Raw genomic sequence first — 25,516 nt, forward strand, 5'->3', positions numbered from 1 at the left:
CAAAACCGTGACAGCGCATGCATTGTGGTCACCTCTGATCTTTTCTTCCAATAGACTGTAACTGATGCCTACTAAAGAGGTATGTTATCCAAAGTTGCCCTGCCGACGTTTTCCGTTGTTCTATTCTTCTAATGCCCTTTGTTTGTTCCATTTCGTGTAGGAGATCGAGGCGCAGCTGGCTGCAAAACGAGCAGAGGTTCAAGCTAAACTTGCACAAATGAGAGCAAAGGCAGGCGTTCCAGCACCACCACCAGCGAACAATACGCCAGCTACAAGTACCACTTCGAATCTCAAAAAAATACCGGGCATAGATCAAGAAGATCTGCAACGACGAATAGCAGAAGCAAAAGCTCGAATAGCCGGAGCAAGTCAATCAGTGAGTATCAACCTTCATAGTGTGATAATGGTATCAACAAGATCACACCGTTTACTTATTTCATGTTTGAAAGAATTTTGCAGCCGGAGGTAGTATGTCCCAGCAACGTCCAAGAGGTGGTCTAAATATTGCGCCGCCACCCTTGGGCTTGGATAAATCGGGCAACATTGATTTGAAAGCGATGTTGGATCAAGGCATTATACCCAAGCGTGAACTCGCAACTGCAATGGTAAGGATAATTTCAGAGTTACCGCTGCTTTATTTATAAAGTGAGTACTAAGCATAGCGATATAGGCGAATCAAAAGCAGACCAAGTCGGCGGCAAAGCCAGCAGCATCGTCTTCGCCATCAGCTGCTTCATCTGGAGGCAGGCAATCCAACCCGTATTTAAGTGACAAAACTGAAGTTGGCGGCCGAAGGAGTCGACATCTAAAATTTGTACAGCCTGGTCGGTTCATTCAAAAAGCAAATCAAGAACGAGCAAAAGCACAATTAGAGCGCCTCAAGCAAGAAATCGCAGAAAAGGCAAAATTGGCTGGTGTTCAGACTGAACGGGATATACCAGATAATCTACTCAAGGTTAGTCATTTTTTGCATGAGCCAGGCAGAAGGAACGACTGTTTTTAATACCGTTTGGATTACAGGGACCACCCCCACCTGATGTTGAATGGTGGGATTTACCAATAACCAAGAACAAGCAGTATGGAGAAATAGATGCCGATCACCTTGATATGACTGGATTAGAAAACATCATCACCCCGTATGTACAACACCCGGTACCAATTGAACCACCTGGTGAACCCACCGGCCAACCACCTCGCCAATTGATGTTGACCAAGAGAGAATCAAAGAAATTGAGACGTCAAAAGAGATTGGAGGCACAAAAGGATAAGCAGGACAAAATTAGACTTGGATTACTACCACCAGAGCAGCCTAAAGGTATGTTAACATTTTCGTATACTGGACATGAAAAGTATTGGCCAATTAAGTGGTTTTTTTCCAATAGTTAAAATCAGCAATCTCATGCGTGTCTTGGGACAAGAGGCTATTCAAGATCCAACCCAAATCGAAGCTAAAGTGCGTAAAGAGATGGAGGAGCGACAACGTGAACATGAGAAGGCGAACGAAACTCGTAAACTTACAAAGGAAGAAAAGCGGGAAAAGACGATATCAAAGCTCAAAGAAGATATCGCTCAAATGGTACATGTTACTGTTTACAAGTAAGTTCCTTTTCTTATTGGCAGTGTCCACTACGAACGGATGATTAAGCTTGACATTCTTAGGGTCAAGAAAATAAAACACCCTAAATTGAGATATAAGGTTGAAGTCAACGCAAGACAACTTTATCTTACAGGCATGGTTATTGCAACTCCCAAGTGCAACTTGGTCATTGTTGAAGGCGGACCAAAAGGAATCAAGGCGTATAAAAAGCTCATGCTTAGGAGAATCGATTGGAATGATCTTCCTATACCACTCAAAGCAGATGCAGCTGATACACCTATGCAAGAACCTGAAGAGGAAGACGAAGAAGAGAATCAGTGTTTCCTGGTATGGGAAGGTGTAGTCAAAACTGCAGCTTTCAAGAAGTTCACTTGGCGAGAGATGGAAAGTGAGAAGATGGCTCGTGAGCTACTGAATGGGTTCAAAGTCGAACATTATTGGGATGCAGCCATAATGGCAGACGATGAAGAGTTGGCAGCTCGTCAACCTGAACTATAGATATGAATAATTTGTTCAAAAAAAAATAAAAATCTATCGTATTGCACCACTTCAGAGACATTGTGGACGATGGAAAATTGTTTGGCTGTGAATATTTAAACCCAGTCATAGTTAAAGCCCACTCATAAGCGTTCCATACGACACTCGTTGCCTATAAATTCCATGGCCTTGCGACGCTCGAAATCTCGAGATGGACGAGGAATGCCTTATATTAGCGCTCCACAGCCAATCAACACATCTGCAGATACACTCGACACTCTTAACACTACTCGTATAGTACCATTGCCACGAAAAAAGTCCTCCAATTCAATCCTAAAACGCACTGCCAGCTGGACAACCGACCGCAAGAAAGAACGAGTAGAAAGATCTAGTCCTTTAGTACGAAGTGAAACCGTTTCTGTAACCTCCAGCCCAAGATCAATGCAAGACATGGCCGCTGCAATTCCTCCAACTCCCCCTTTCGCAGGGACGACCGGCCAACGTCAAGTTGACTTGGCTAAGTTTGGCGACCCCAACTTCAACCCAGAGTCATGTAAAGTATATGGATTGACTGTGCTTAATCTGTCTGTACTGCCGTACTAATTTGCTCTGTGATACGTAGATATGCGAGCTTCAGTAGCGGATGTGAATGAAGAGCAGCTGAGAGCTTTCTATAGATCATTGAATGATGCAAAGACTCTGGTTGGTAGTGACTTGCAGCGCAATGTCTATCGTAACTACACCGAGTTTGTGGTCATATCCAAAGAGATTTCAAATTTGGATGGTGACATGCTGCTACTTCGCGACTTCCTTAACGAACTCCGCGTTATCAATACCAGCTTCAAGGACGAAGTGGATCCTATGGCAGGCATCATTAATGGTAAATAACCCCTCCAGTTGTCTTGTATACATATATACAGTTAATTTAACTGAACGATTCTTGTTATTAGATCCTGCACCTATCGCCGAATCAATCACACAACGTCGAAAGCCCAGTGAAATGGCTACTGCCGATATGCAGACCATTTACAGAGCACAGCTGGCCTCACTGTGGGAGAGTATCGAAGGATCTCAGGTACACATCTTAACTTCACATATATCTTGGTTAAAAAAGGAACAATCGCTCATTCTCTTACAATGACTACAGAGGTTATTACCGTTTGCTCCTGATCGTCACATTGTTAGAGACTTTTCCAACTTTGTTGAACTCCATCCCAAAACCTTACAAGCCCGACAAGCAACCCAACTCGTATTGCTGAACGATTGTATTTTAGTGGCTTCTAAGAAAAAACGCACCATGTCATCCAAAGTTAAGCTTGTGGCAGATCGCTGCTGGGAGTTGGACAAAATACTGGTGGCTGACGTCAAAAATACTTCTGATTTAACGAACGCACTGAAAATTGTCCATTATAATGACGAATATCTTTTCCGATGCGAGCGTCCAGAGGATAAAATGTCGCTGTTAGTCACTATTAAACGAGTCACTGACGAATTATTGGAAAGTTCCAAGCAGAATGATGCCGATGCCAAATTGTCTGTCAACGGTAAGCACATTGTACGCATGCAAGGAAAGGAAACAGAATTTCTAATCCTCATATCATATCCTCTCGTCTCAGAACCACTCCTACAAATGGTTCGTTCCTCGCAAAGCTCTGAAAAGCATAAATCTGCCTTGATACTGATTTCGTTTTTCATTTAGCAATCACAAGTGGAGGCAAGAAGCAAGAAAAGCCGCAATGATCGAGACCCTACCAAGCAGATGCCACAGCTCGCCTCCAGCGACGTTAAGTGGCTTTCTGAGCTTCCAGATGAATTGGAGGTTTTCATAGCCATTCGTGAGTTTGAAGATGCTGTAGCATATATCGAAAAGGGTCAGTGTTTCTCCCAAAGATTCTGTCTGTCTCTCAATGCCAATCATACTAATGGGAAACACAGCCCGTGCCATACTTTCAAGTTTCTCATCAGATCCTGGAAAGCTTGATGGTGTAAAGGAGGAAATTGACACATACGTTGACAAGCTCAGTAAAGCTATCGGGCGGGATTTAAGCAACTCTTTATTGACCAAAGTCCAATTCCAACGTAACGTCAACTGGCTCCTTCGCCTTGGGCTTGGAGAAACGGTACGTTGATTCTCTTGTTATTTTCACACTCCCCCCCCCCAAATGAAAGGGTATACTAATAGGGTGCAATGCGAACCAGGGTCGGGAGATGTTCCTAGCAACCCGAAGCGGAGTCATTAAACGGAGAATAAGACAATTGACTTTCGAGGGTGATGTTACCACCTACATCAATGAACTCTCCTTGGTAGTTTTTACCCTGGTACGAAATACCTGCGAGTGGTACAGGGACTCGTTCAAGGATAACCGAATGGCGTCAGGTGAGCTAAGTGTGCCTGCGGGATGACAAAGCCTAACACTATATTGACGGAGCTCTTGCCTGCAGGTTTTATTACTTGGGTAAAGGAGCAAATTACCATCTACGCCCAGATATTCAACAAACAAGTGTTTGGTCAAAATTCTCTTAATCTTCGAGTCATTTCCGATTGTCTGAGGTCAACTGCAGAACAATGCTCGCTGGTAAGTGCGGTTACTCCTTTAGGGTCAATTCGAATCTCTTAATCTCATACATCCCGATTTTAGTTGCGGAAAGTTGGCCTCGACCTAAAATTCATGTTGGACGATATATTTGCCGAGGAGATTAAGAAATTGATTATAGCCTATGAAGAGCGAGCCATTGGAAGACTTGACAAAATTATCAAGGAGGACAAGTTTTTGGTTGTATCCAGCCAGAGTCTAGGTACTTACTCACCTTCATATGAAAGTCCTCACATTCTATGCTGAGACCCAAAAATCTTTTTCCAAACTTGCGTTTTAGGTACCGACGTCAAAGTGACAGCCAGTGTCGTTAGTTTTTACAATATTTTGATCAAGTTTGTAAACGAAGCCTGCCTACTGGTCAAGCTTCCTGTAAGTCCACATACCAATCTCTACAAACTATTATCCGCTTGTACTAACGAGCCCTACAGTTATACTCTACGTTGATACAAAGTATCAGCAATATCACAGAACAGTACCTCCGACGAATGATAAAGGAGTCTCAAGCCAGGGAAATGGCAAAGGATCAGCGCTATGCAGCAATGATGAATGTCGCTTTTGTTTTGGACAATGTAGTACCCAGAATCTCATCGCAGTTAAACGTAAGTACTGCTCAACGATGAAGGTGCTGTATAATACATAGGTTACTGACGATGGCTTTTGCAGAGACATTTTGACCGACCTATACCTGAGCTTGATACCTTGAGAGCCACTCTGAGAGGTGAGTGAGAATTTCAGCAGCACACTGCAAAGTTTCTGTAGGACAAATGCTGACAATTTTACTTTTGCAGAACTAACCTACGTTTAAAGTACTGAATTGCTATAATAAAGGGCGGAGCGGAAGACATCCGATTTTTTTTTTTATCTCTTCCCTTTTTCCTTTTTTCTTTTCGTCATTCATCATAGTTTCAGTGGCATCCTATTGTTGGTTGTCCTAATATCTATTATAACCAAATGGCTCCTGACAATCCAGTGACAAGAGCTTGTGTACACATACTGACTTTTGTGTTAGGCTTAATTGCTCCTATAGCCATATCCTACCTTGTGTACTATGTGTGGACTGGCGAAACAGCGGTCATCCACCACCTATTGTCAAATTCAACACCAGCATGTGTCGCAACACACATTCCACTGCTGACTAGTCTTATTCACTACTGGTTAGCAGCTGAAGTCATATTTTTCTTCAATTTCTGGAACAATCGCCGCATTTTACAACGAACATCGCCACCCATTACCACATCCAAGGCAGAGCGGACCGTCTTATTTTGGAACTGTGTCCACACCATACAAGATGTTGAAGAATGGTTTTGTGGATGGTTTTATATTGACGATGGCAATAATACCAGAGCAACTTTCGACCAAATTCGCAGAGGCAATGTCGAGACTTGGTATGTTTGTCAACTGAACAGGAATTATAAATATTATGACCCAATCTCTAATTTACAAGCTTGCCTCATTTGGCCATGTCACGTCATAGGTTCGCTTGGGCTTTTTGGAGTCGACCATTGGAAATCGTCAAAAGCAAAAGGACGTGGTCCAACGAGTTGGCTTGGATGGTGAAGACGGCTGAAACTCATTTCGGCGTCCACTTTGAAGACGGTATATCTCCCGAAATTAAATGTATTCGACTCAGTTTGGATCCTGTCAACGCCATCCATCGACCTCTCATCTTTTACATCATTATTTATATGGCAACCATGATTGTGAACTTATTTCTTCGGCTTCAAGGCTTCCAGCGCTGTAATTTGCCGTATTCTCTTTCATGGGGTGGTGTCTTTGGATTTGACCCGGCTATGCTTTGGAAATCCCTTTGGCGAGATCAAACAGACGAAGCCATGAAAAAAGTTGTCTATTGGTACAAACCACCATCCCCAGACTCCAACAGAGAAACACCCATCGTGTTCATTCATGGAATTGGTGGTATGCTGTTTTATTCTGATATAATTCGACGTTTGACAGCCTTGGATCGACCCATGTTTTGCGTTGAATTGCCGTATGTGTCAATGCACCAAGTTGAAGTCGTACCCACCACAACGGAAACCATTACTGAAATATCAGAAATGCTTGATCACCATGGATACAAAAAAGCCGTGTTTGTTAGTCACTCCCTAGGAACGGCTGTTTCTAGTTGGATGATGCAACAGGCTCCGAAACGAGTGGCAGGCGTTGTCATGGTGGATCCCATTGTTTTTTTACTGCACTACCATTCCATTGCGTATAACTTTGTGCATCGTTCACCTAAACGTTTCATGGAGGTGAGTAAAGCACATTTTATATAACACTACTATAGGCTATCGCTTTAACTAACTGCTAAACCGTTTATTCTTACCCCGTAGCATATTGTTTACTATTTTGCTTCCCGCGAACTTCATATCTCGCACTATATCTCACGCCATTTTCAGTGGTTTCAAACCGCTCATTTTGTACAATCCGCCTCCACTTCTCGGCCCCCTAGCCCAGTCTCTAAGCGTTCAAGTACAGCCGCCGTACCCCTAACTGTTTTCTTATCCGAAAGCGATAACCTTGTGGATAGCCCTAGAATACACAAATACCTTCTAGATAACAACGTAGATTCTCGAGTCATGCCTGGCTTAGAGCATGCAAGCTTCCTGCTCAAACCAACATGGCTCAGGACAATCGTAGACCAGGTCTCTTTAATATGCGCATCCGCAGATTTACCATCTGACTCTGGCTACACTTCATGTACATAACCTTTTCCTGATACCATTCCTCCGTTCAAGCTTTATTTATACATCATAATAAAACAACTTTGTACTTTGACATCATTCTAGTTTGACAAAAAAATTTTTTAGCGATGTGGTCGGTCAATAAATGATGAACTATAGGTGGCCGCTGATAATATGTCTAAGTTCACATTTGCGTTCATGTGTTGACTTCGCCATTCCTTTGATGATCAAAGAGATCACCATACGGCGTTTTCACATCTTCCCCACCCCCATTCAAACGTTCTATAAACAACTGCCACAACAACTCACCGTTTCTGGCAACTTTCGTGATTGAACGCTAGAATAGGCAACTCTTTTGCGAAATCATAAGAATTCGTCAGACTATTGACCTTTCAACATCTCTCTTACTTCTTTTTCCACTGTCTATCCAATGGGGACAGCAAGGGAAGATTTTTCATCAAGTCAATATGTCGACCGTCAGCTTGCTGAGACAAATATCATGCGTCACCTTCCACAGCTGCGACGCTTGCAAGGTACACCAGCCTATAGCATGGTCACCAACCTCTGCTACCTTGCTCAAAGTCATATAGAAAACGCCTGGCATCCGCAAAATCGAGAAAAGGCTTTATTATTCTTCCAAATGGCCCAGATTCATTTGTCTGAGATGCTACTCCATACAACGTGCCAAGATGTTACTGACGTACTCAAAATTATCCGTGCTCGTATCACAGCTATGGAATTTCTGGTGAAAACCGTCGAAATATCCTCTATTTCCTACAACCATAACTGGAGACAGGCCTTAGATCCGATTGTTCAGATGTTTAAGAACGTCAAATTGGAATGCCAAACAGTAGCTGATGATCTGAACACAGATAGCTCCACTTGCGTAGAGGATTCTTCTGACAACGACTCCGTCATAGAGAGCTTAAAGCCGACAGTGAAATTCTGCAAATCCTCGGATACAAAGCTGAAGACGGTAAGATGTATAAAACCCTTGGAGGATCCGCTGTTTTCACCAGAAGAAGAGGCTATTTCTGAATATTCCTGCCCAAGCACTGGCTTTGGGGACCGTATTATAAATGAAATTCCCACCAAAATGATGAAAGAACCCATCAACGCTTCCCATGACATTCAATATGAAGTGGATGAAGCTCAAGACATTGACCATGCTGGCGACGATTCATCTTCTGAATATATGCCAGTGGACGATAGTATTTCGCTAGGTAGCACGGACGATGAAACCGACGCTTTTCGAAATTCACCGTTTTCCGATATCGACGACAGTGTGCCTAGTTCAAAAACATCTGTCCATGACCTTGAACCGACAATGGACAAAAACGAACAAAATACGAAATATAATGCTCGGACACTTCATTACCTGGAGACCATGTTCTTTGAAGTCTACTCCTGCAGGGATAAACTGAGCAAAAGTGAGCGCATCCTCATACAACGGCAAACAGGTTTACCACCTCGCAGCATTACGTATTGGTTTGCAAATCACAAAAGGCGATATCAAAAGGAATTACAAAAATATCGACGGTCAATGGCAACCTCCTATGACGAGTATTTGGCCACTACTTCGAAGCATAAGACTATCTTTAAAGGAAAAGGTCAAAGTAAACAATAGGTCAACATATAAAAAAATCAAAATATAGAGCTCAATAGAAACATGCTATTGTTCATACCATCGTTCATTGAAAAACCAGAAGCAATGGGACACGGTTTTTAAAAAAAGTCAAATATAATGTGATGAAGAAACAAATTTATGAGGTGATAAAATGATAATGGGGCTTGAAGCCATAATGATAATGTCGACTCTCTAATGCCGACTCTAATACAATGAAGAATATATGAATAAAATTTTTTTAAATCTTATGCGATCATAACAGGCGCAGCTTCAAGAGGGATGATAGGGACGGCAGGAACGATAACATGAGCTTTTGCTCTATCTGGAACCATCATGTCTTCTGTGGTCAGCTTTGCAATTAATTTGTCTCGGATTGCTACTTCAGGTGGTATCTCGATGGTTGTCTGTGACGTTCCATCAATGGAGGCAGCAGCTGCGTTCCTCTCAATATCTGCTGCCAACTCATTGCCAACACCTTGTCTTGTTCCCCAGCCAGTGACATTGAGGGTGAACAAGGCGTATATCTTCATAAAGGCAAAGTAGAAGTTGAACAGTAGGAAAGCCGGGACATGGATGATATCTTGAGGTCGGCGGAAGAGATGTGGAGAAAGTTTGACGATTCTGGTTGCTAACAGCCAAACTACATAGGAGAGAATGATATCCCAGCTGGGTAGATGGTAGGCTGTAAAGCAGAGGGCAATAACAGAGACTGGACCTGATAACAAGGTGAGAGGATTGACAAATTTATCCAGCATGGTGTAAGTCACAAAGGGATGCTTGAACCAAAGGTGTCTTTCTACGAACAGAGACCGGAAGTCGCTACGCCATGTGTTTCTGGTCCAGCGCAAAACCTGCTTGATGAATCGCCAGTCCGTCTTGAAAGTAGAGAGCAGTTCAGCCTCAGAGCATACCTGCATATAGGTGTTCCAACCATGGGAGACCATCCATCTGGTTAAAAATTTATCGTCACCGGAATTTAGAGGATATTTTCCTCTCCACAAGTCGTTTGTAAACTTTTCTTGAAATTCCGGATCCTTCAGAATGACAGTCCTATAGGTTGCAGTTCGACCAGAGATACAGCATACGCCGCCATCTATATGTGTAGAAGCGGCGACCTCAATATTTCTAACCGTCAATCGGAATCCGGCAAGTACTTCCCACACCGTCTGGTGTTTTCCAACAGACTTGACAGTTTGTGATGTGCCAACTCCACCTATGCTTTCGTCTTCAAAACAGGCCAGAATGTAGTTCAGGGTTTGTGGTTTCCAGATAGCATCATCATCAGCGAACACGAGAATATCAGTGGTGGTGTGTCGTATTCCTTGTACCATTTGAAGTCGCTTGTTGGCCTTGGCTACAGTAAGCACTCTAATTTTTTCTGGATTGATTTGGTTTGCCAATTCTTGTAATGGACCGTACATACTTTCTTCCGTCACAATGATGATTTCCTTGGGATTACAAGCCAGCCAAGACTCTGCTGCCTCCACAAATTCTTCTCCTGCATCAATGGTTGGCACTACGATGGTAACATCTTTCTCTGGCACATAAACTGGATCATCCAAAGGAATGATAGGTTCGTAAACTATCCAAGCGATGAGCTTGATGATGAAGATCAAGTAACGGTAGAATCCAATGATACCCAGTGGTATGAAGACAGGGAAAAAATCAGCCGTCAGATACAGCATTTGGATAGACTAATAGGTTGAAGATAGAAAGCTCGGTCGAGATAAGGTAGAGTCAATAGAGAAGAGAGCAAAGAACGTAGAATTACATGACGGCAGGTTGCCTTTTGTTCTATCGCCCTTTCGATAAAGCAGCTTGGGAAGTTTAACCTTGTTTTTATTCCGTTAATTTCCAGGTTTTCCCTTCTCTGACCCAACAGTGGTGTTTAAAGTTAAAGCAGAAATTGCTCCGAGCTTCCCTGTGGGTCGGCTCGTCGGTCAAAATCATAATCTGTCACTGCTTAACCTTAACATTGGCTGTTCACAGGAACCCTGCAATTTGTCATACCGTAAGTTTTACACACCTTTGTCTTCCTCCCCCCGATTTGAAACTGATGACGTGAAATTTGGCTATTTTGACAGCCAATCTTTTTTTTTATAATTTTAATAAACATCAAAGTATGGTACATTGAAATGAGATGCTATGAACGAGGAATTTTTGGGGTAGTGGTGGTGAAGGCTCCAGTGGTTGGATGATTTACTGGGCAGCAGTGACCTCGATCTCAACAAGGACGTCAAGAGGAAGACGAGCAACCTCAACGCAGGTGCGGCAAGGCTTGGGGTCAGGGAAGTAGGTGGCATAGACATCGTTGATAGCCTTGAAGTCGTTCATGTCCTTGATGAAGACGTTGACCTTAAGGACCTTCTCCATGGAGGAACCGCAGTCTTCCAAAAGACCGCTGATGTTCTTGAGGACTTGGTGGGTCTGAGCTTGGACATCCTTCTCCTTGACACCAACAAGCTCACCTTGAGGGTTGACGGGAGTGGTGCCAGAGCAGAAGATCATACCATTGTACTTAATGGCTTGAGAGTAGGGGGCACCTGGAAGTAGCATGTTACGGTTAGGAAAAAAGGGCTTTGGATGAAACAGTTGTCACGCGTTAACTCACCAATGGGTGCGGCCTTCTTGGAGAATACAGCTTCCTTAATTCCAGACATAATGATTGATTTGTGATAGAGTGTCAAGCAAAGAAGAGTTGGGCTTATTTATATTTACAACAAGTGATGGGGGTCCATGAAACGCAACAATCCCAAACCCAAATATTGAATAGCCGACAATGCGGTGTTCGATAAATTGACAGTCATATGGATCCCCGATGGGTAGGACCCTACAACTCAAGCTTCTATTCTCATACATAAAGGTCGACGGGGAGCAGTCAAAGTTAATCTTTTGATTATCTCAACTATGGTCTTTACTCTGCCCTCCCAAACTACCACTCCTCTCGAGCCTCTTGGCTTCTCTGTTCCCTCCAAGGAGTACTTGGTCAAGCAGTTCGTTGGCAAGAAGCTCAAGGACTGCCGCACTCCCAGACTGGTCGTTGACCGTTCTGTCGTCAAGCGTAACTGCGAGCACATTGCTGCCGTTGGAGCCAAGAGTGGAAAGAAGATTCGTGTTCATATCAAGACTCACAAGGTATGTAAATGAAATGGCCTCTCTTGTGGAGCTGTTTGTAGAGGAGGATTTTTGGGTTTACTTTGAAAAACCGCGTAAACTCACAGAATGGTTCTCTTTGTCTTACTTAGACCATCGAAGCTACCGAGATCCAATTGGACTCTGCCAAAACCGATGCTATCGTCGTGTCTACTTTGGCAGAAGCTTACTATGTGATCAACTCCCACCTTGTCTCATCTGGCAAGCTCAAGGATGTCCTCTTTGGCTTCCCTGTCAGCCCTGACCGATTTGATGATGTCTACCACCTCAGCACCAAGGTTGAAAAGTTCTGCATTTTCATTGGTAAGTACTTGTAGTGGGGTCTTTCTTTTCCGGGTAGTGTATGCTCGTTCTGACCGTTGTTCTCCTTTGGTGCAGATCACGACCAGACTTTGGATGCTCTTGAAGCATACTGCCAACAAAGATTCGGCGAGGGCGGCGCTCCTAAGCTCAACGTGTACATGAAGGTTGAGTGTGGCAACGAGTAAGTAATAGGGATTTGTTCAAGTGATTTCCAGAACAGAGTGGCTAATTGCATTTTTTTTTTTTGTGCTTTAGACGCGCAGGCGCCGCTATCAATAATGACGATTCTGTCAATTTGGCAAGACGTCTGACCACCTCCCCGCTTTTGAATGTCGTTGGCCTTTATACCCACGCTGGTCACTCATATGCTTCTCGTGATACCAATGCGGCTGTAAACTTCCTCAAGTCTGAGCGTGATGCTGCTCTTGCTTACAAGAAGTTCCTTGCTGACAACGGTGTCCTGTTTGAGAACATCTCCATTGGTGCCACTCCTACAGTCATGGCCGCTGGTTTGGTTGATTCTTCTGAATTGGAAGGTATCACTGAGCTCCATGCTGGTTCCTTTGTCCTTAACGACCGTCAGCAACTTGCCACACAGCTTCTTGATGAATCTGGTCTTGCTGTCACTGTTCTCTGCCGAGTAGCCTCCAGATATCCTGAACGTGGAAGCTTCCTTATGGATGGTGGTGCTCTTGGTTTCTCCAAGGATCCTGCACCCCAAGGTGGATTCGGAGACATCGTTGGAAAGCCTCACTGGAAGCTCAACAAGCTTGCTCAAGAACACAGCATTGTCACTGAAGTTCCCCTTGAAGAATTCAAGCATGTCAACGTCGGCGATGTGTTCCGCATTGTTCCCAACCACTGCTGCCTTACTGCCGCTTGTTACGAGTTCTTCTTGATCATCGAGGAGAATGGTGATGAGGTTGTCGATATCTGGGTCCCTGTCCGAGGATGGTAAATCTGGCACTTGTTCCTCTCTTTGACATTTTTCTCACTTCCTCATGCATATATACTTGTACCTTACCGCGTTGATATCGCCCTCTTGTCCAATAAAAACTCATATTTAGAACTTAAACAAAAAGATATTTATGCCTTTGAATGCGTCATAATCTCGATTTCGCACAACATTTCGCAGTTGTGGATCCATGTTAACTGACACCACGATACTGTAGTCACTGTGCATATACGATGTCCATGAAATGAATACAACAAGACTTCAGAACCACTGCGCCAAACAACTGAAACCCTGATCCATAGTACTTCTATAATACATTTTGTTTTATTCACAACTCAACGTATCTAGGTATTTAACACATGTGGACATCCTCGTTCTTTTCGTTAAGAGCAGCGACAACAGACAAGTCACGGACAACCCAAGGATGCGTAGCTGTTTCCTTGGCGGCCTTCAACTTCACACCGTCGACATACGTTGCTATAACAATGGCTGCATCAGTAAAGCGTCCATCTTTGATAGAATTCACCTAAGTGCGCTTACCTGTATTCACCAACATCTTCTTTCCAATGCGTTCAGTATTAGCAGCATCCTTGAACATAAACTCTCCTTCATCAATGCGGAAAATGGCAATATCGGCAGGGTTGCCAACTTTCAGATGACCTAACTGAGTTTCCTTGATAACAGCAGCAGGAGCGATGGTCGCACGAGCAATGATTTCAGTCAAAGGAATGCCCATGTTCAGATATTTGGAAAGGGTGGTTGGCAAGTCATAAACATTAACGAATCGCGACACTGCAATATCCTTCCATTAGTACACATTCCATGTGTATGAGTATTTCTATAAAGCACCACATACCTTGATGCAAATCGCTGCTGAGGACATCGGGTAAAATATCATGCTTGGCCATGGCTTCAGCTGAGGTGAAATGGAAGCTACCAGACCCATGTCCCAAATCCAAGACAACACCCTTCTCCTTCAACTGATGGTATACAGGGAGCATATCTCCGTTGTCGCTGACAAGTTTGTTGGATAAACCCGTACAGCAATGGGTAAGAATATCGCCCTTCTTCATATATTGTACAAATTCGCTCAAATCAGGAGGAGACAAACCAATATGGATCATGATTGGAACTCCAGTTTGGTCTGAGACTTGACGAGCACGCTCCATACCGCGAAGACCTGTACCATTGGTGGCATCACGATCCAGGCGAACCTTGATACCCTTGATAACGTCGGTATTGCTTTGAATGGTCTTCACAGCCATCTCGACGTCCACAAACTCATCGATGGTAAGCTCGAATGTTCTGGCAGTCAATCCAAGTGCTGATACGTGCAACAAGGAGAAGACACGGCATTGAGATTGTTCAATGATATAACGGCGGAAACCAGGGAAGGTGTAAGCTCCAGCACTGCCAGCGTCAACCCAGGTCTAACAGGGACGTAACTACCGTGTCAGCTCACAACCAACTTCCTATCTTCCTTCGACTCTACTTACCGTCACACCGGTATTGGCAGCTAGAGCATCTGCTTCGATACCCCAGTAGGTGGCACCCCAGTATACGTGTGTATGCATATCGATCAGTCCAGGGCACACATACTGATTAGTGGCATCAACGACTTCGTTAGCTTGCTCAGAGGGAATGCTGGGCTCGATAGCGGCCACCTTGCCGTCTTTGATAGCAACATCGGCTCTCAGCTCGACTTTTGACAAAGTGTCAATGACGATACCGTTTTGGATGATTGTGTCGTAAGGTCCTATAGCGAGTGCAATATGGTATGTCTTAGTCACTGACTGAAGCGGGTATTTTGCGTAACGGTGACAAGTTCCTTACCAGCCATAATTTTTTTAGAAAGTGGGAAAAAGTGAAAAGTGGTGAATATCGCGTGGGGGAGAGTCAAGTTGGGTACAGGATGAAATCTGTGGGACACACAGTCATAGTTTGACATTCATTTTGCGCTTTGCGGAGTCATACTCTTAGAGTTTGTTAACTGGCCGAGGGAAAGACCAACAAATTCCAGGTAGTGAGCTTAAATTTAGTCTAACGGACCCTGAAGTCCTTTACAACATAGAGTTTGAACACTTTTCCGAGCCTTACCAGACCGACAGTGCGGTAAAGCGTCATCGGTTCGCTGTTACAACTTGGTCTGGAGAATCGAAGAGTCGGAAGTCGCTCCTCCGATTATGTCTCGCTTCAATAAAGTTTTGTCATTGCGTATTAAGTGCAGATGTGTCTGGAATGGGCCGTTCAAATAAGATACAGCGACTAGTGTGCATTTATGTGCTTAAAGCTGAAGAAAAATTTAAACAGTGGTATTCTGATTGGCTGAGCCATTGAACGACAAAATATTTGCCTGTTGTGTTGAGAGCGGAACTCGCGTTACATGAATGCTATATCGATTGCGGAACTTGCAGCAAGCGATTTGCAACACAATACAGACTACCAAAAGCAAGGAGTATGTTTGACCGGGGAACTGGAATACTGTGAATATACGCCCCATTTTACACGAGATTATGACTGTCTCATGCTGATCGATCCCGACTCGTTCACGGGGATCAAGTGTCGAACAACCGCGTTCGATAGATCTCTTATTGGTGTACCTGTCAAAGTCAATGTATGGTTCTTACAGACTTTTGAAGAGCCGTTACTGAATATATCCATGACGGACTCAATGGTAGAAGAGACGGAAGAGCCACTGTCAAATTTTATCGAAAATGCAAGAGTGCGTCGAGCTGAAAGCTGGATTGAGTCAGACAGGACATTCTGTACGCTGTCCACGATCGACGACCGCGAGACTTCTGTCAATTTGGTGTCTATAGTAGTTGTCAAATCTCCCATGTTCTTGGATCAAGAAAAGAAACCATACTTTATTGTCCAAATCGCTCAAGATGATTTCGCTTCATTTATTACGATCAGGGGCAAGGACATTCGTCAGCACTATAGCGAAATAGAGATAGATCATTACTACGTTTTCAAACATCTTGAACTGGGAATGGCTACATCTAACCCTCAGCCAATGCTCCTATTCGATGGCTCGAAATCTGATCAGTGCAAGCTAACTTTCACAGAAGCGGCAATGATGCTAGACAAAATCTCTCCACATCATCCACCCACGACATCTTCGGCATTTATACAACCTTACGATAGACTTGTTGATCGAAATCACATGGGCGGCTACACCGGTCTTGTTACTACAGTCATTGATCCGGTTCTAGGGCTGTATGTTCTTGACAAGAAATGGTTTTTAGCCTTGACACAATACCCTGCCTATAACCCCCTTGCGTCATATTTGGAAGGAAGCAAGATTACCGTTAAACGAGCTCACTTAACGTCGTTTCACACCAATACATTCGGGTCAATATTTTTAAGCCAATTCTGCCATTGCAGCCCAGTGACGACTTCACAGGAAAAAACATGGCTTACACTGGTAGCTTGTACTCATACTTCTATCATATTGGAAGCTATACCTATATCCGCACCAGCTCTCGATCATGCGGTCATCAGCTCGCCGTCCATCATGGCAGCATTTATTGCAAATGATGGATTTGTATATCAGCATGGCTACCTAGATATGGCTATCTGGATGGAGGCATATCTTTCCTTGCTGCGGAAAGCGCGTGATATCGACCATAAGTCGCTCATAGAAATCACAAATGCTTTATTGGAAAAGACAGGCCACCGACCAGATAAAACGCAGCCTAGAGACCTCTACGAAGAGTTTATTCAACACGCCACGCACTGCCTTCTTTGTTCATATGAAACACATACTGATGAGGTTAATCCGCCCCGGCTTCATTTACAAAATTATCCATCTATCTCACAACTGGCTGATCAACGTTCTTCCATTCCTAATTTAATCGAGGTTCCTATCGCTTCGTCTGTACATAATGAGAATCCACTCACTAACATTACAATGCAAGCCTACACCTACAAGCTTTCGAACACTGAACCGTTTTCATGCGTTTTGCTAGGGTACATTTCTGGTGGTGTGGATGGTCGCTTATATTTTGCAGACGCTGCTAGTCGCATTCCTGTAGTAGTCACCAACAAGCAACCACGCCACTTGTTTTCGACTAGTCTCTATATCATCACCCATTGCACCTTCGTGGAAGAAGACCTGGGATACATGGATCCTAACGGCGAACCTGTGGATTGTTCGTCTCAATATTTATTGGTTAAATGGGAGAACGTCGTGCCTTTGCAACCTAACATACAGACTATCACATTCTGCACATCCATTCCCAACAACATAATGCAAAATCGCCTGTTCGCTTACAATCCCACCCCAAGTCTAACGAAAATCATGCAAAAAGACTGCCATGTTATTTACATCGAACATCTACAAGCTCCATATCTTACTTTTGACGATTATGGCAAGCTCTATCTTGCTTGCTATGTTGACGCTACTGTATTCGACTTGGTTCCAAATGCTGAAGCATCATCACAAAAATTGATAGAGTCTCCCTTGCGTAGTAGGATATCCCTGTCATCTGCTTCGAAAACCCTTGCGCTTCTCTCTTACATGCAAGTCGGTGGTTGGTATGTACTACAAAATGGCTCACAAGAGACAGAATTGTCACCAAATGCAATTGAACTAGTGCAATCGGCATCTGTATACCCCATCTTACCAAGTCGCGGACAATTCAAACTGGAACAATATGTCTCGCACGCTCATTCCATACCTTCCATGGAAATTGCCCCTGGTCATAACACCAACATTCGCAGCGTCAAAGACATCCTCAATATCAACTTTGCGGTGGAAAGCGAACCAGATAGCCCCGCCATATTGAGTAATGGGTTCTACAAGAATTTAGTCTCATTCGAAGGCTATGTTGTCATCAAGGAGTTTACTGAGTCAAGAATTAAGACTAGTGGGTTGGACAAGTATACACACAGAGTCTACGAACATCTCGGAGTTGGAACAGGCAAGCCAAATCGCTGGCTGTATATGCGAATAAGGTGTGTTGACAGTCCCGACACTATTGATGTATATTACGACGTCAGCAAAACACCTTATCCTCACGGGCTAATACCGGGATGCAAAGTACAAGTATGCAAGATATCTCTCAAAGTGTCCGACCGAACCAAATCAGTGTATGGTGTGGTGGTACCGCGCACGCGCGTTCAAGTTGTAGAAACGGGAGAGGACACAAAGCTTAATGATCCAGCAAACATTGAACAGGCGGTCGAAAATAGACCACTTATCGCATTTCTCCGCACCACAGATACCAAGATTTACAAATCAGTGTGTACCGTACGGTCAATACAACAAGTCAACATCTCTTGGATATGTCTAGAATGTGGACAACGGATCATCAAGGACATGTGTTTTGGCACTTGTAGCAAAGAAAAGCGACTGTTTCTAGCGGATGCCGTCTTTACGGTGACAGACGGAACAGCGGACATTACGGTATCGGCTCATGGTGAAGATATGGTCATGACTCTTTTGAGACTGTCCTCTAGGGAAGTTTCCAAGCTGAAAGAAGCGGCGTGGATGCAGGGCGAATTGACTTACTCCAATTGGTTTACTAAAGCAGACAGCACCCATCACCCAACGGTGTCACCCGTCAGAACTCTACACTCCATTTGCACTAACACAAAAATATTTGAGAGCTTATGTTTATACGTCAAACGTATCATACGACAAAAGTCTACTACCGCTGATTCGTTACTGGGGAAACTCAATGTTCTACCTATCAAGCTCAATTCAGACGGGGTTCAGTCATTAACTTTTACCCGCGTTCGATTGGATGCACTGAAACTAGAAGTAATCAGCGCAATTTCTGAAGCTACTGCTTTACTTTGATACTGAGTTGCTTGTACTGTTACATCGCAATAAAGATAAAGAATTTTTCCCGGTACCACAGCCCGCAATAAACGGGAAGTTTAGGACCTATCATATCGAACTCAACTGCTTTATCGTGAGGGTTGAAAGGGGAACATCCGAATTTGGAAAAGGAGCTCATATGCCATGGCGATTGGATGTGTCACGGCGGTATTTAAAAATATATCATTTCCTCCGGACCCTCTCCAAACCATAATGTTGGCTTTTAAGCTGGAGCCAGAGAACGTCGTGAGAAGTGGTCTCCAACTAAGTGAAGTCAACACAGTGTCCTACTACAGTTATTGGTTCGCTCGCATTTAGGTCTTCAACCATTTAAATACCCCGGCACCTGAATCTCTTTTTCTCCACAGAAGTCGCTTTAACTTTTTCACTCAAGATTTCAGCATGTCTTCTATCAATAAAGGTGAGCTTTCTTCCCCTCTGGCGTTGATCCATGCTAGCTGGCGCTCTCCCCAATACGGCAATTTGACTAAATAGTTCCTTCCAGATATAGACATTACCACGGTTGAAAACACCCATGTAGTGCCAAATGACCCTGAGCTTGAAGCTCGTGAGCGCGCTTTGGTCAGAAAGTTGGATATGAGAATCGTCCCCACTCTCACTTTCATCTACATTTGTCAACGTCTCGATAATTCCAACATCGGTAATGCAAAGGTTAGTGTTAATGCCATGTTCATTCATGTAAAAGAGTCTACCTGTGGCTAAACGGGATATTTTCGCTTTGGTAGGTTGCTGGTTTGCAAACGGATTTGGGCTTGACCAACTCGCAATATAGTTGGTGTATCTCCATCTATACACTTGGCGTCATTGCTATGCAAATCCCCAGTAACATGTTGTTGGAGCGGTCAAGACCTTCAAGATATCGTAAGTCAATTGAAACAAGCGGTCACACTAATATTTTCTGGGGTTCGGAAATCTAATTCTTTTTGTGCTTCATTAGTGCCTGCCTTGATTGCCCTTTGGAGTGTTGTTAGTGCCTTGACATCTTTGGTCAAAGATTACAAGAGTATTCTTCTTGTTCGTTTCTTCCTGGGAGTATGTGTGATTTCATTTCGTTACAATTTTTTTGGCAATGGGACTAACCAAGGATTGTTATTTTTTAGATTACTGAAGCTGGATTTTGGCCTGGTGCCGTCTTCGTTCTCTCCACTTTTTACAAACCCCGTGAAATTGCTATGCGAAACTCTATCTTTTACTGCGGTAACTGGTTGAGCGGTGCTTTAGGTGGTGCCTTAGCTGGTGCAATTATCCAAGGTAAGCAGCCGGATCTGGTGTTGACGTCGTACACTATGCCACAGTGACATTAAACATGTATAATCAAATAGGTATGGAAGGAAAGGGAGGACTTCCTGGTTGGAGATGGCTCTTTATTTTGGAGGGATGCATTACTTTCGTTGTCGCTTTCGCTGCTATTTGGCTTCTACCCGATTATCCTGGTACTACCACTTGGCTTACTGAGGAAGAGAGAGATTTGGCTGTCAGACGTTTGGGCCAAGGAAAGCCAAAGGAAAAGTTCTCGTTCAGCGGTCTCAAGGCAGCTGTGCTCGATTACAAGATCTGGGTTTTCATTATCATCTTCATGGCCATTCAAACTGGTGGTCAGCTCAACTATTTCATGCCTACTATTATTCAAAACATTGGTTACACCGGAAGTATGACACAGTATATGACAATTCCTGTCTACTGCTTTGCCGCCATTCTTTCTTTGATCGTATCCGTCCTCTCTGATCGTCAACAACTTCGCAGTCCCTATGTTGCATTCTGCATGACCTTGGTAGGTGTCACGAATTTTTACGTTACGATGATTAAAATTGGTATACTGATAATTTTTCGCAATAGGCTGTCATCGGTTACATCTTCCAAATCTCAACTGAAAACAAGGCTCTTCTTTTCTTCTCCTTGTTCTTGTGCGGTGGTGGTGTTTGGGCATCACTTGGTGTATCACTAGCTTGGCTCGGTGACTGTGTCCCTGGACCGCGCGACAAGAAAGCTATTGGATTCGCATTGTTGAATATGATTTCGCAGCTTTCCAACTTCTATGGCCCTCAGTTGTACACCAACCCTCCCAAGTACCTTGTTGCCAACATTGTCATTCTGGTCTACATGTCCCTTGGTGTCGTCCTTTGCTTTGGTTTGCGTTTCTTGCTCAAGAGAGCTAACAGACAGTTGGATGACAAGTATGGTGTCCCTATGACTGAAAAGAAACAAGTCATTCCCGATGATCGCGATGTGGGTGATGTTGCTCCCGAGACTGGAGTCAACAAGAACTTCCGTTATCTTTTGTAATTTTTATCTGTATTATATTGAAGTATATCCCCTAAATGACCTTTGTATCAACAAAAATAAAATATTGTGAAATCAAATCCTTTACCGAGGAAGGCTTTAAGACCAACTGTCAATATGACAAGGTATCGGGAGCGAAAGCACCAATAAGGAAGTAAGCCGAAGCACAAAATGTCTTTTTTATGTAGCCACAAAATTACTTGGTGCCACGTGTAAGCCGCTTCAGCTTCGAGTTTAAGCAGTGAATTTGTTTGCTTCCGACGAAAATTGTCATCGTACGACAGCTGTGTGGGGGAAGCCGTGTAAACTAGCTTAAAAAGCACCTGCATTATTAAGACTGCTATACTTTTTTGAGATGTTTTTTGAACGTGTTTCCTACGTCCTTGCCAGAGCATTTTGAAATGTCTTTAACGATAGTCTGAGGCCACACGGGTGTTGAAAGAAGTACTTCTCCCTGACAGAAATAAAACGCACGCTAATGCCTTCTTTGCACATTATTTTTTCCTCCAAAGACTTGTAGCTTAAGTTTAGCTTTGTCATGAAATGTATTCAGAAGGTCATACCGTTCAAAAGTGGGAATGAATTAATGTTTTCGTTTTCAATTTTTATATTTACACTTGTAAGCATCTCATTAGACCTTCCCAATTTCTCATAATTCATTTTTTGTTAAGAATTTATACCACATTTGATGACCTTTGCTAATTACCTTGCTATGAATTCTCGGCATATGCTTCGACCAAAATGCTTGCCTAAATAACATAACTCTCAGTCGGTATCATACACGGCTGAAAGAAGATTCAATGCATGTTGGGGAAGAGTCTAATTGCGAGATACTTTATACGTCCATACAGATCAAGTTAAGTGTAAAACGGCTAATAGTGGCTGCATGAGGTTGATTGGATGCATAATTTGTTGGAGGCTTAAACTTCACCAATAAATAGTAAAAAATAAAACGAGCTGCCTTGTCCAACTGTTTTGCGGTACAATACCATCTTGTATATATTAGTAAGGTATCTTCTCTTGTAAAAAATAAACCAGCAATCAGACATGAGTAGGTGTAAATTTTCATTTCATTTAAGAAAGGAATAGGTAGCGCCACCAACAAGGCATATGAAGTACAATATGCCTATCAAGTACTAATGCTATAACTTTGCTATGAGGCATTTCTATACAGTCTTTCTATGCGTATTTTAATTACTTGTTCGACCAACGGTGGGAGTTTTACATTTATTTCTGTTCATTTCTAAGTTGTAAATTTATCATACTAAATTAAAATGGTCCATATCCGAAGAATACAAGCTATCACATTCAAATACGTATCCCAGTGTAGACCTATAACAGAATTGCCGGAGATGTATATCTTGACATTTATGCCGCATAGTTAACAGTAGTAGTGGAAGAGGTAAACAAAGAGAAATTGCCAAAGTCATGTAGCAGAAGGGAAATTGAGTACGTTAAGAATAAATCCATCCTCTGGGACAGAATAGGGAAAACAGAGAGTGTCATAACAGAGTAGGGAGTAAAGGCCAGGACGAGATGGCTTGTTTTCATTGAATGATACTCTTCTATCCGAATTATGGTTTTTAGTTAGGGGCATCAACATCATTTCTTTCATTCCCGATTCCAAGGGTTTAGATTTACGATAAGCATCAGACGTATAACTTCTACCACGGACAAAAGCATCACGCAAATGGTCTAGAGAGATAGGGTTACGAGCATCCACGAATTTGCCAAGTTTTGGTCGTAGATTTTCAATTACCATCTGAATTCTCAAAGTTTCGTCCCACACCTTGTAGGGATCGGTCCTTTCGATTAGCTCGATCTTATCCTTGTAGTCATCCAGCCGTCTTCATTCGCATGTTGCTTCCGATCATTTACCATCTTGCGGAAAGTGCGAAGATGATCGGAAGTAACAAACCGCCTTAGGAAGTAAAGTTCGAACGAGTCTCCAGGAGCCGCAGCATTTTCCCGAAAACCTTGCAGAGTAACGTTCTGAGAATTAAACTCATTGAACCATAGTTTTGCCAGTCCAGTCAAACAAGTAGGTAAAATGTTTATTTGACGCCAGAAGTCCCCTGGTTGGCCTTGGAGGCTTCATCAAATAAAATAATGATGGCCGTAGGATCTTCAGTGGCAGAGCCAGAGTATTTAGGAGGAGTGACCAAGGGTATCATAGCAGCGGCATGAGAAGACATAACAGAATTGCCGGAGATGTTTATCTTGACATTTATGCCGGATAGTGAACAGTAGTAGTGGAAGGGGTAAACATAGAGAAATTGCCAAGGTCTTGAGTGGAGGGGAGTCAAGTACGTTAACAGTAAAACCATCCTCTGGGACAGAAAAGGAAACCAGAGAGAGTCATGGAAGAGTGAGAAGTAAAAGCCAGAAGTGATATAAGTCGAGTCGGAAGTCAGTCAGTTAGAGTTAAGAGACAAAGGAAGCCTCAAAATGTATCCGACGTTGAGATACAGGAGAAGACTTTTTGTCCAAGATCGATAAAATGGAATCCTTGAGCTCGCAAAAAACGTTTTGCAGGCTCAATGTAGAATTATTAATAGTATACGAATCAGCACGAGAGATAGCTTCACGTAATTTGTTTAGGTCTCTCGGATTACGGGCGTCAACAAACTTGCGTCTTTCTTCCTCTAGACCTTCGATAATCATAGACATCCTAGTACCTTCGTCTCAGTCAGACTTAGGGTCAGCCATCTTGATCGATGCCCGTTGCTCCAAATAGTAAGAAATGCCAGTCTCAGAAGTATTTTGACGACGAGAAGCACAGCGTGTGCGAAATTCTCCAAGCAAATTGGGGTTCAGGAATCACTCTAAGAATGCTTCTTCGAAAGAAGAGTCGAGAGCAGAGGGATCCGTAAGGAAACAAGAATATGCAGGCTTTTGTGATATGAGTGCATGGAACCAATCTTCAGCCAGACCAGAAAAACAGGAGGGTAAAATTGCCATGCAACTTCCTATAGTTCTCCAGCGATTAGCCTTAGCAGTCGAAGTGAAGTGTTGCTCAGGAATTTTCTTTGTTTTTCTGGTAGTATGCTGAGGACCCACAAGCATTTATTCTGGAGTTCGACAAGGCACCTAAAGCTTGAGTGAACCAGTCTGGTATTTGAGTATTCAGATTACCACTGAGCACTTCCGGCATAGCCATGAATGTAGTAGAACTAGTCCTTGGAGTATCTTGGTTCGCAACAGCGGTGTCCTGGGTACCATGTTTCGGAGGGCATTTTACTAGAGAACTTTCTTTTCTTCACAAGAGAAGAGCGAAGAAGCGAGCGAGACAAAAAATACGAAAAGAGAAAATAGTCATCCTCACACATGCCACACTATGGTTACCCTCATCACTCAGCAGAGTACCTAACAGAACATGAAGTTGTCAGCATCTAATGCAAAATACACAAAAAAATTGCAAAACTATTACCTCTCAAAATCATCGTTTGACCATATTTCCAAGCTAAGAGAACATCCATAACACTCTTTGTCTCCACCTTTCCTTTGACAATGAGGAACCCTTCTTGGTTTACTTGTACTTCTTCGTAGTAGAGGTTCTTGTCATCTTTCAAAAACTTCGTAGTTCCATAGTACGAGAGCGTCGAGGAGTAACGTTTACGAATTTTATGAAAAAAGTGGGTTCAGTTTAGCAAGTTCACAGTGAGATTTTGGACGAAATTCACAAAGGACGAAATGTGATTGGTCAAATCCGCTGAAAATTGTCGAGAACAAGGAGGGCTGAGGTTAGCACTTTAGTACCACTCAGTTGGTGGACTGATGAGAATTATGAACGAGATATGTGTAGCGACCGTTAACAGAAGACTTGAGGAAGATGATATATTTGCTTTGACTTGCTCCCTGTAATGAGCACCAGTTTTACTTGTCGGAATGTTTTTCTTAGGCTCGGCAGGGAGCAGTCCCGAGACTATGTCCTATGGAGATTGCCTTGGTTTTGCAAATATACAGTCCTTTTAGAAATAATTTGCGCTGACATC

General features: G+C 43.2%; 11 protein-coding genes across 11 annotated transcripts; 6 read left to right on the forward strand and 5 right to left on the reverse strand.

The window, feature by feature from the left end:
- Nucleotides 1–22: 22 nt before the first annotated feature.
- Nucleotides 23–2,168, forward strand: K450DRAFT_224802 (uncharacterized protein). The gene is made up of 7 exons (XM_051586271.1): nt 23–79; nt 161–376; nt 450–605; nt 671–955; nt 1,021–1,315; nt 1,383–1,596; nt 1,660–2,168. The coding sequence occupies exons 1-7, from the start codon at nt 65–67 to the stop codon at nt 2,093–2,095; spliced, it is 1,617 nt and encodes a 538-aa protein (XP_051448226.1). The 5' UTR covers nt 23–64; the 3' UTR covers nt 2,096–2,168.
- A 64-nt stretch (nt 2,169–2,232) lies between these two features.
- On the forward strand, nt 2,233–5,231 carry K450DRAFT_224806 (uncharacterized protein). Its single transcript, XM_051586272.1, has 10 exons — nt 2,233–2,954; nt 3,025–3,149; nt 3,222–3,618; nt 3,691–3,707; nt 3,774–3,945; nt 4,010–4,194; nt 4,274–4,451; nt 4,517–4,650; nt 4,714–5,040; nt 5,100–5,231. Exons 1-9 carry the CDS (start codon nt 2,699–2,701, stop codon nt 4,912–4,914), a joined length of 1,665 nt encoding a protein of 554 aa, XP_051448227.1. The 5' UTR covers nt 2,233–2,698; the 3' UTR covers nt 4,915–5,040; nt 5,100–5,231.
- A 135-nt stretch (nt 5,232–5,366) lies between these two features.
- K450DRAFT_224820 (uncharacterized protein) lies at nt 5,367–7,485 on the forward strand. The gene is made up of 4 exons (XM_051586273.1): nt 5,367–5,389; nt 5,460–6,056; nt 6,146–6,923; nt 7,005–7,485. Exons 2-4 carry the CDS (start codon nt 5,623–5,625, stop codon nt 7,377–7,379), a joined length of 1,587 nt encoding a protein of 528 aa, XP_051448228.1. The 5' UTR covers nt 5,367–5,389; nt 5,460–5,622; the 3' UTR covers nt 7,380–7,485.
- Nucleotides 7,486–7,873: 388 nt separating this feature from the next.
- On the forward strand, nt 7,874–9,065 carry K450DRAFT_224825 (uncharacterized protein). Its single transcript, XM_051586274.1, has one exon. It carries the CDS (start codon nt 7,906–7,908, stop codon nt 8,980–8,982), a length of 1,077 nt encoding a protein of 358 aa, XP_051448229.1. The 5' UTR covers nt 7,874–7,905; the 3' UTR covers nt 8,983–9,065.
- Nucleotides 9,066–9,225: 160 nt separating this feature from the next.
- On the reverse strand, nt 9,226–10,847 carry K450DRAFT_224827 (uncharacterized protein; the record flags this gene model as incomplete). Its single annotated transcript, XM_051586275.1, has 1 exon — nt 9,226–10,847. The coding sequence occupies exon 1, from the start codon at nt 10,665–10,667 to the stop codon at nt 9,228–9,230; it is 1,440 nt and encodes a 479-aa protein (XP_051448230.1). The 5' UTR covers nt 10,668–10,847.
- Nucleotides 10,848–11,133: 286 nt separating this feature from the next.
- Nucleotides 11,134–11,730, reverse strand: K450DRAFT_224829 (uncharacterized protein). Its single transcript, XM_051586276.1, has 2 exons — nt 11,594–11,730; nt 11,134–11,525 (listed from the first exon to the last, which is right to left on the reverse strand). Exons 1-2 carry the CDS (start codon nt 11,640–11,642, stop codon nt 11,182–11,184), a joined length of 393 nt encoding a protein of 130 aa, XP_051448231.1. The 5' UTR covers nt 11,643–11,730; the 3' UTR covers nt 11,134–11,181.
- On the forward strand, nt 11,679–13,522 carry K450DRAFT_205448 (uncharacterized protein). The gene is made up of 4 exons (XM_051584733.1): nt 11,679–12,117; nt 12,228–12,438; nt 12,514–12,619; nt 12,694–13,522. The coding sequence occupies exons 1-4, from the start codon at nt 11,890–11,892 to the stop codon at nt 13,394–13,396; spliced, it is 1,248 nt and encodes a 415-aa protein (XP_051448232.1). The 5' UTR covers nt 11,679–11,889; the 3' UTR covers nt 13,397–13,522.
- A 173-nt stretch (nt 13,523–13,695) lies between these two features.
- Nucleotides 13,696–15,296, reverse strand: K450DRAFT_224833 (uncharacterized protein). The gene is made up of 5 exons (XM_051586277.1): nt 15,227–15,296; nt 14,890–15,149; nt 14,250–14,823; nt 13,934–14,185; nt 13,696–13,870 (listed from the first exon to the last, which is right to left on the reverse strand). Exons 1-5 carry the CDS (start codon nt 15,231–15,233, stop codon nt 13,746–13,748), a joined length of 1,218 nt encoding a protein of 405 aa, XP_051448233.1. The 5' UTR covers nt 15,234–15,296; the 3' UTR covers nt 13,696–13,745.
- A 4,159-nt stretch (nt 15,297–19,455) lies between these two features.
- Nucleotides 19,456–21,564, forward strand: K450DRAFT_224838 (uncharacterized protein). Its single transcript, XM_051586278.1, has 7 exons — nt 19,456–19,641; nt 19,726–19,892; nt 19,967–20,102; nt 20,179–20,273; nt 20,342–20,492; nt 20,564–21,012; nt 21,078–21,564. The coding sequence occupies exons 1-7, from the start codon at nt 19,623–19,625 to the stop codon at nt 21,522–21,524; spliced, it is 1,464 nt and encodes a 487-aa protein (XP_051448234.1). The 5' UTR covers nt 19,456–19,622; the 3' UTR covers nt 21,525–21,564.
- A 1,157-nt stretch (nt 21,565–22,721) lies between these two features.
- Nucleotides 22,722–23,101, reverse strand: K450DRAFT_224839 (uncharacterized protein). Its single transcript, XM_051586279.1, has one exon. The coding sequence runs from the start codon at nt 23,070–23,072 to the stop codon at nt 22,890–22,892; it is 183 nt and encodes a 60-aa protein (XP_051448235.1). The 5' UTR covers nt 23,073–23,101; the 3' UTR covers nt 22,722–22,889.
- Nucleotides 23,102–23,635: 534 nt separating this feature from the next.
- K450DRAFT_224840 (uncharacterized protein) lies at nt 23,636–24,420 on the reverse strand. Its single transcript, XM_051586280.1, has one exon. The coding sequence runs from the start codon at nt 24,189–24,191 to the stop codon at nt 23,946–23,948; it is 246 nt and encodes an 81-aa protein (XP_051448236.1). The 5' UTR covers nt 24,192–24,420; the 3' UTR covers nt 23,636–23,945.
- Nucleotides 24,421–25,516: the final 1,096 nt, after the last annotated feature.

The sequence above is a fragment of the Umbelopsis ramanniana genome, assembly GCF_025399195.1.
Source record: "Umbelopsis ramanniana AG unplaced genomic scaffold K450scaffold_6, whole genome shotgun sequence".
In the NCBI taxonomy this organism is placed as follows: Eukaryota; Fungi; Mucoromycota; class Umbelopsidomycetes; order Umbelopsidales; family Umbelopsidaceae; genus Umbelopsis; species Umbelopsis ramanniana.

Coding starts and splice junctions, on each gene's coding strand:
- K450DRAFT_224802 (XM_051586271.1), top strand. Junction 956..1,020: donor TACCAGATAATCTACTCAAG/GTTAGTCATTTT, acceptor TTTGGATTACAG/GGACCACCCCCACCTGATGT. Junction 1,316..1,382: donor ACCACCAGAGCAGCCTAAAG/GTATGTTAACAT, acceptor TTTTTCCAATAG/TTAAAATCAGCAATCTCATG.
- K450DRAFT_224806 (XM_051586272.1), top strand. CDS start 2,699: ATGCGAGCTTCAGTAGCGGATGTGAATGAAGAGCAGCTGAGAGCTTTC. Junction 3,150..3,221: donor AGAGTATCGAAGGATCTCAG/GTACACATCTTA, acceptor CAATGACTACAG/AGGTTATTACCGTTTGCTCC. Junction 4,651..4,713: donor CTGCAGAACAATGCTCGCTG/GTAAGTGCGGTT, acceptor TCCCGATTTTAG/TTGCGGAAAGTTGGCCTCGA.
- K450DRAFT_224820 (XM_051586273.1), top strand. CDS start 5,623: ATGGCTCCTGACAATCCAGTGACAAGAGCTTGTGTACACATACTGACT. Junction 6,057..6,145: donor AGAGGCAATGTCGAGACTTG/GTATGTTTGTCA, acceptor GTCACGTCATAG/GTTCGCTTGGGCTTTTTGGA. Junction 6,924..7,004: donor CACCTAAACGTTTCATGGAG/GTGAGTAAAGCA, acceptor CTTACCCCGTAG/CATATTGTTTACTATTTTGC.
- K450DRAFT_224825 (XM_051586274.1), top strand. CDS start 7,906: ATGGTCACCAACCTCTGCTACCTTGCTCAAAGTCATATAGAAAACGCC.
- K450DRAFT_224829 (XM_051586276.1), bottom strand. CDS start 11,642: ATGTCTGGAATTAAGGAAGCTGTATTCTCCAAGAAGGCCGCACCCATT. Junction 11,526..11,593: donor CAAGAAGGCCGCACCCATTG/GTGAGTTAACGC, acceptor TGCTACTTCCAG/GTGCCCCCTACTCTCAAGCC.
- K450DRAFT_205448 (XM_051584733.1), top strand. CDS start 11,890: ATGGTCTTTACTCTGCCCTCCCAAACTACCACTCCTCTCGAGCCTCTT. Junction 12,118..12,227: donor TTCATATCAAGACTCACAAG/GTATGTAAATGA, acceptor TGTCTTACTTAG/ACCATCGAAGCTACCGAGAT. Junction 12,620..12,693: donor AAGGTTGAGTGTGGCAACGA/GTAAGTAATAGG, acceptor TTTGTGCTTTAG/ACGCGCAGGCGCCGCTATCA.
- K450DRAFT_224833 (XM_051586277.1), bottom strand. Junction 14,824..14,889: donor CTGCCAATACCGGTGTGACG/GTAAGTAGAGTC, acceptor CGTCCCTGTTAG/ACCTGGGTTGACGCTGGCAG. Junction 13,871..13,933: donor GAAGATGTTGGTGAATACAG/GTAAGCGCACTT, acceptor CCATTGTTATAG/CAACGTATGTCGACGGTGTG.
- K450DRAFT_224838 (XM_051586278.1), top strand. Junction 20,103..20,178: donor GTCAAGACCTTCAAGATATC/GTAAGTCAATTG, acceptor GTGCTTCATTAG/TGCCTGCCTTGATTGCCCTT. Junction 20,493..20,563: donor AGCTGGTGCAATTATCCAAG/GTAAGCAGCCGG, acceptor ATAATCAAATAG/GTATGGAAGGAAAGGGAGGA.
- K450DRAFT_224839 (XM_051586279.1), bottom strand. CDS start 23,072: ATGAAAACAAGCCATCTCGTCCTGGCCTTTACTCCCTACTCTGTTATG.
- K450DRAFT_224840 (XM_051586280.1), bottom strand. CDS start 24,191: ATGTCTATGATTATCGAAGGTCTAGAGGAAGAAAGACGCAAGTTTGTT.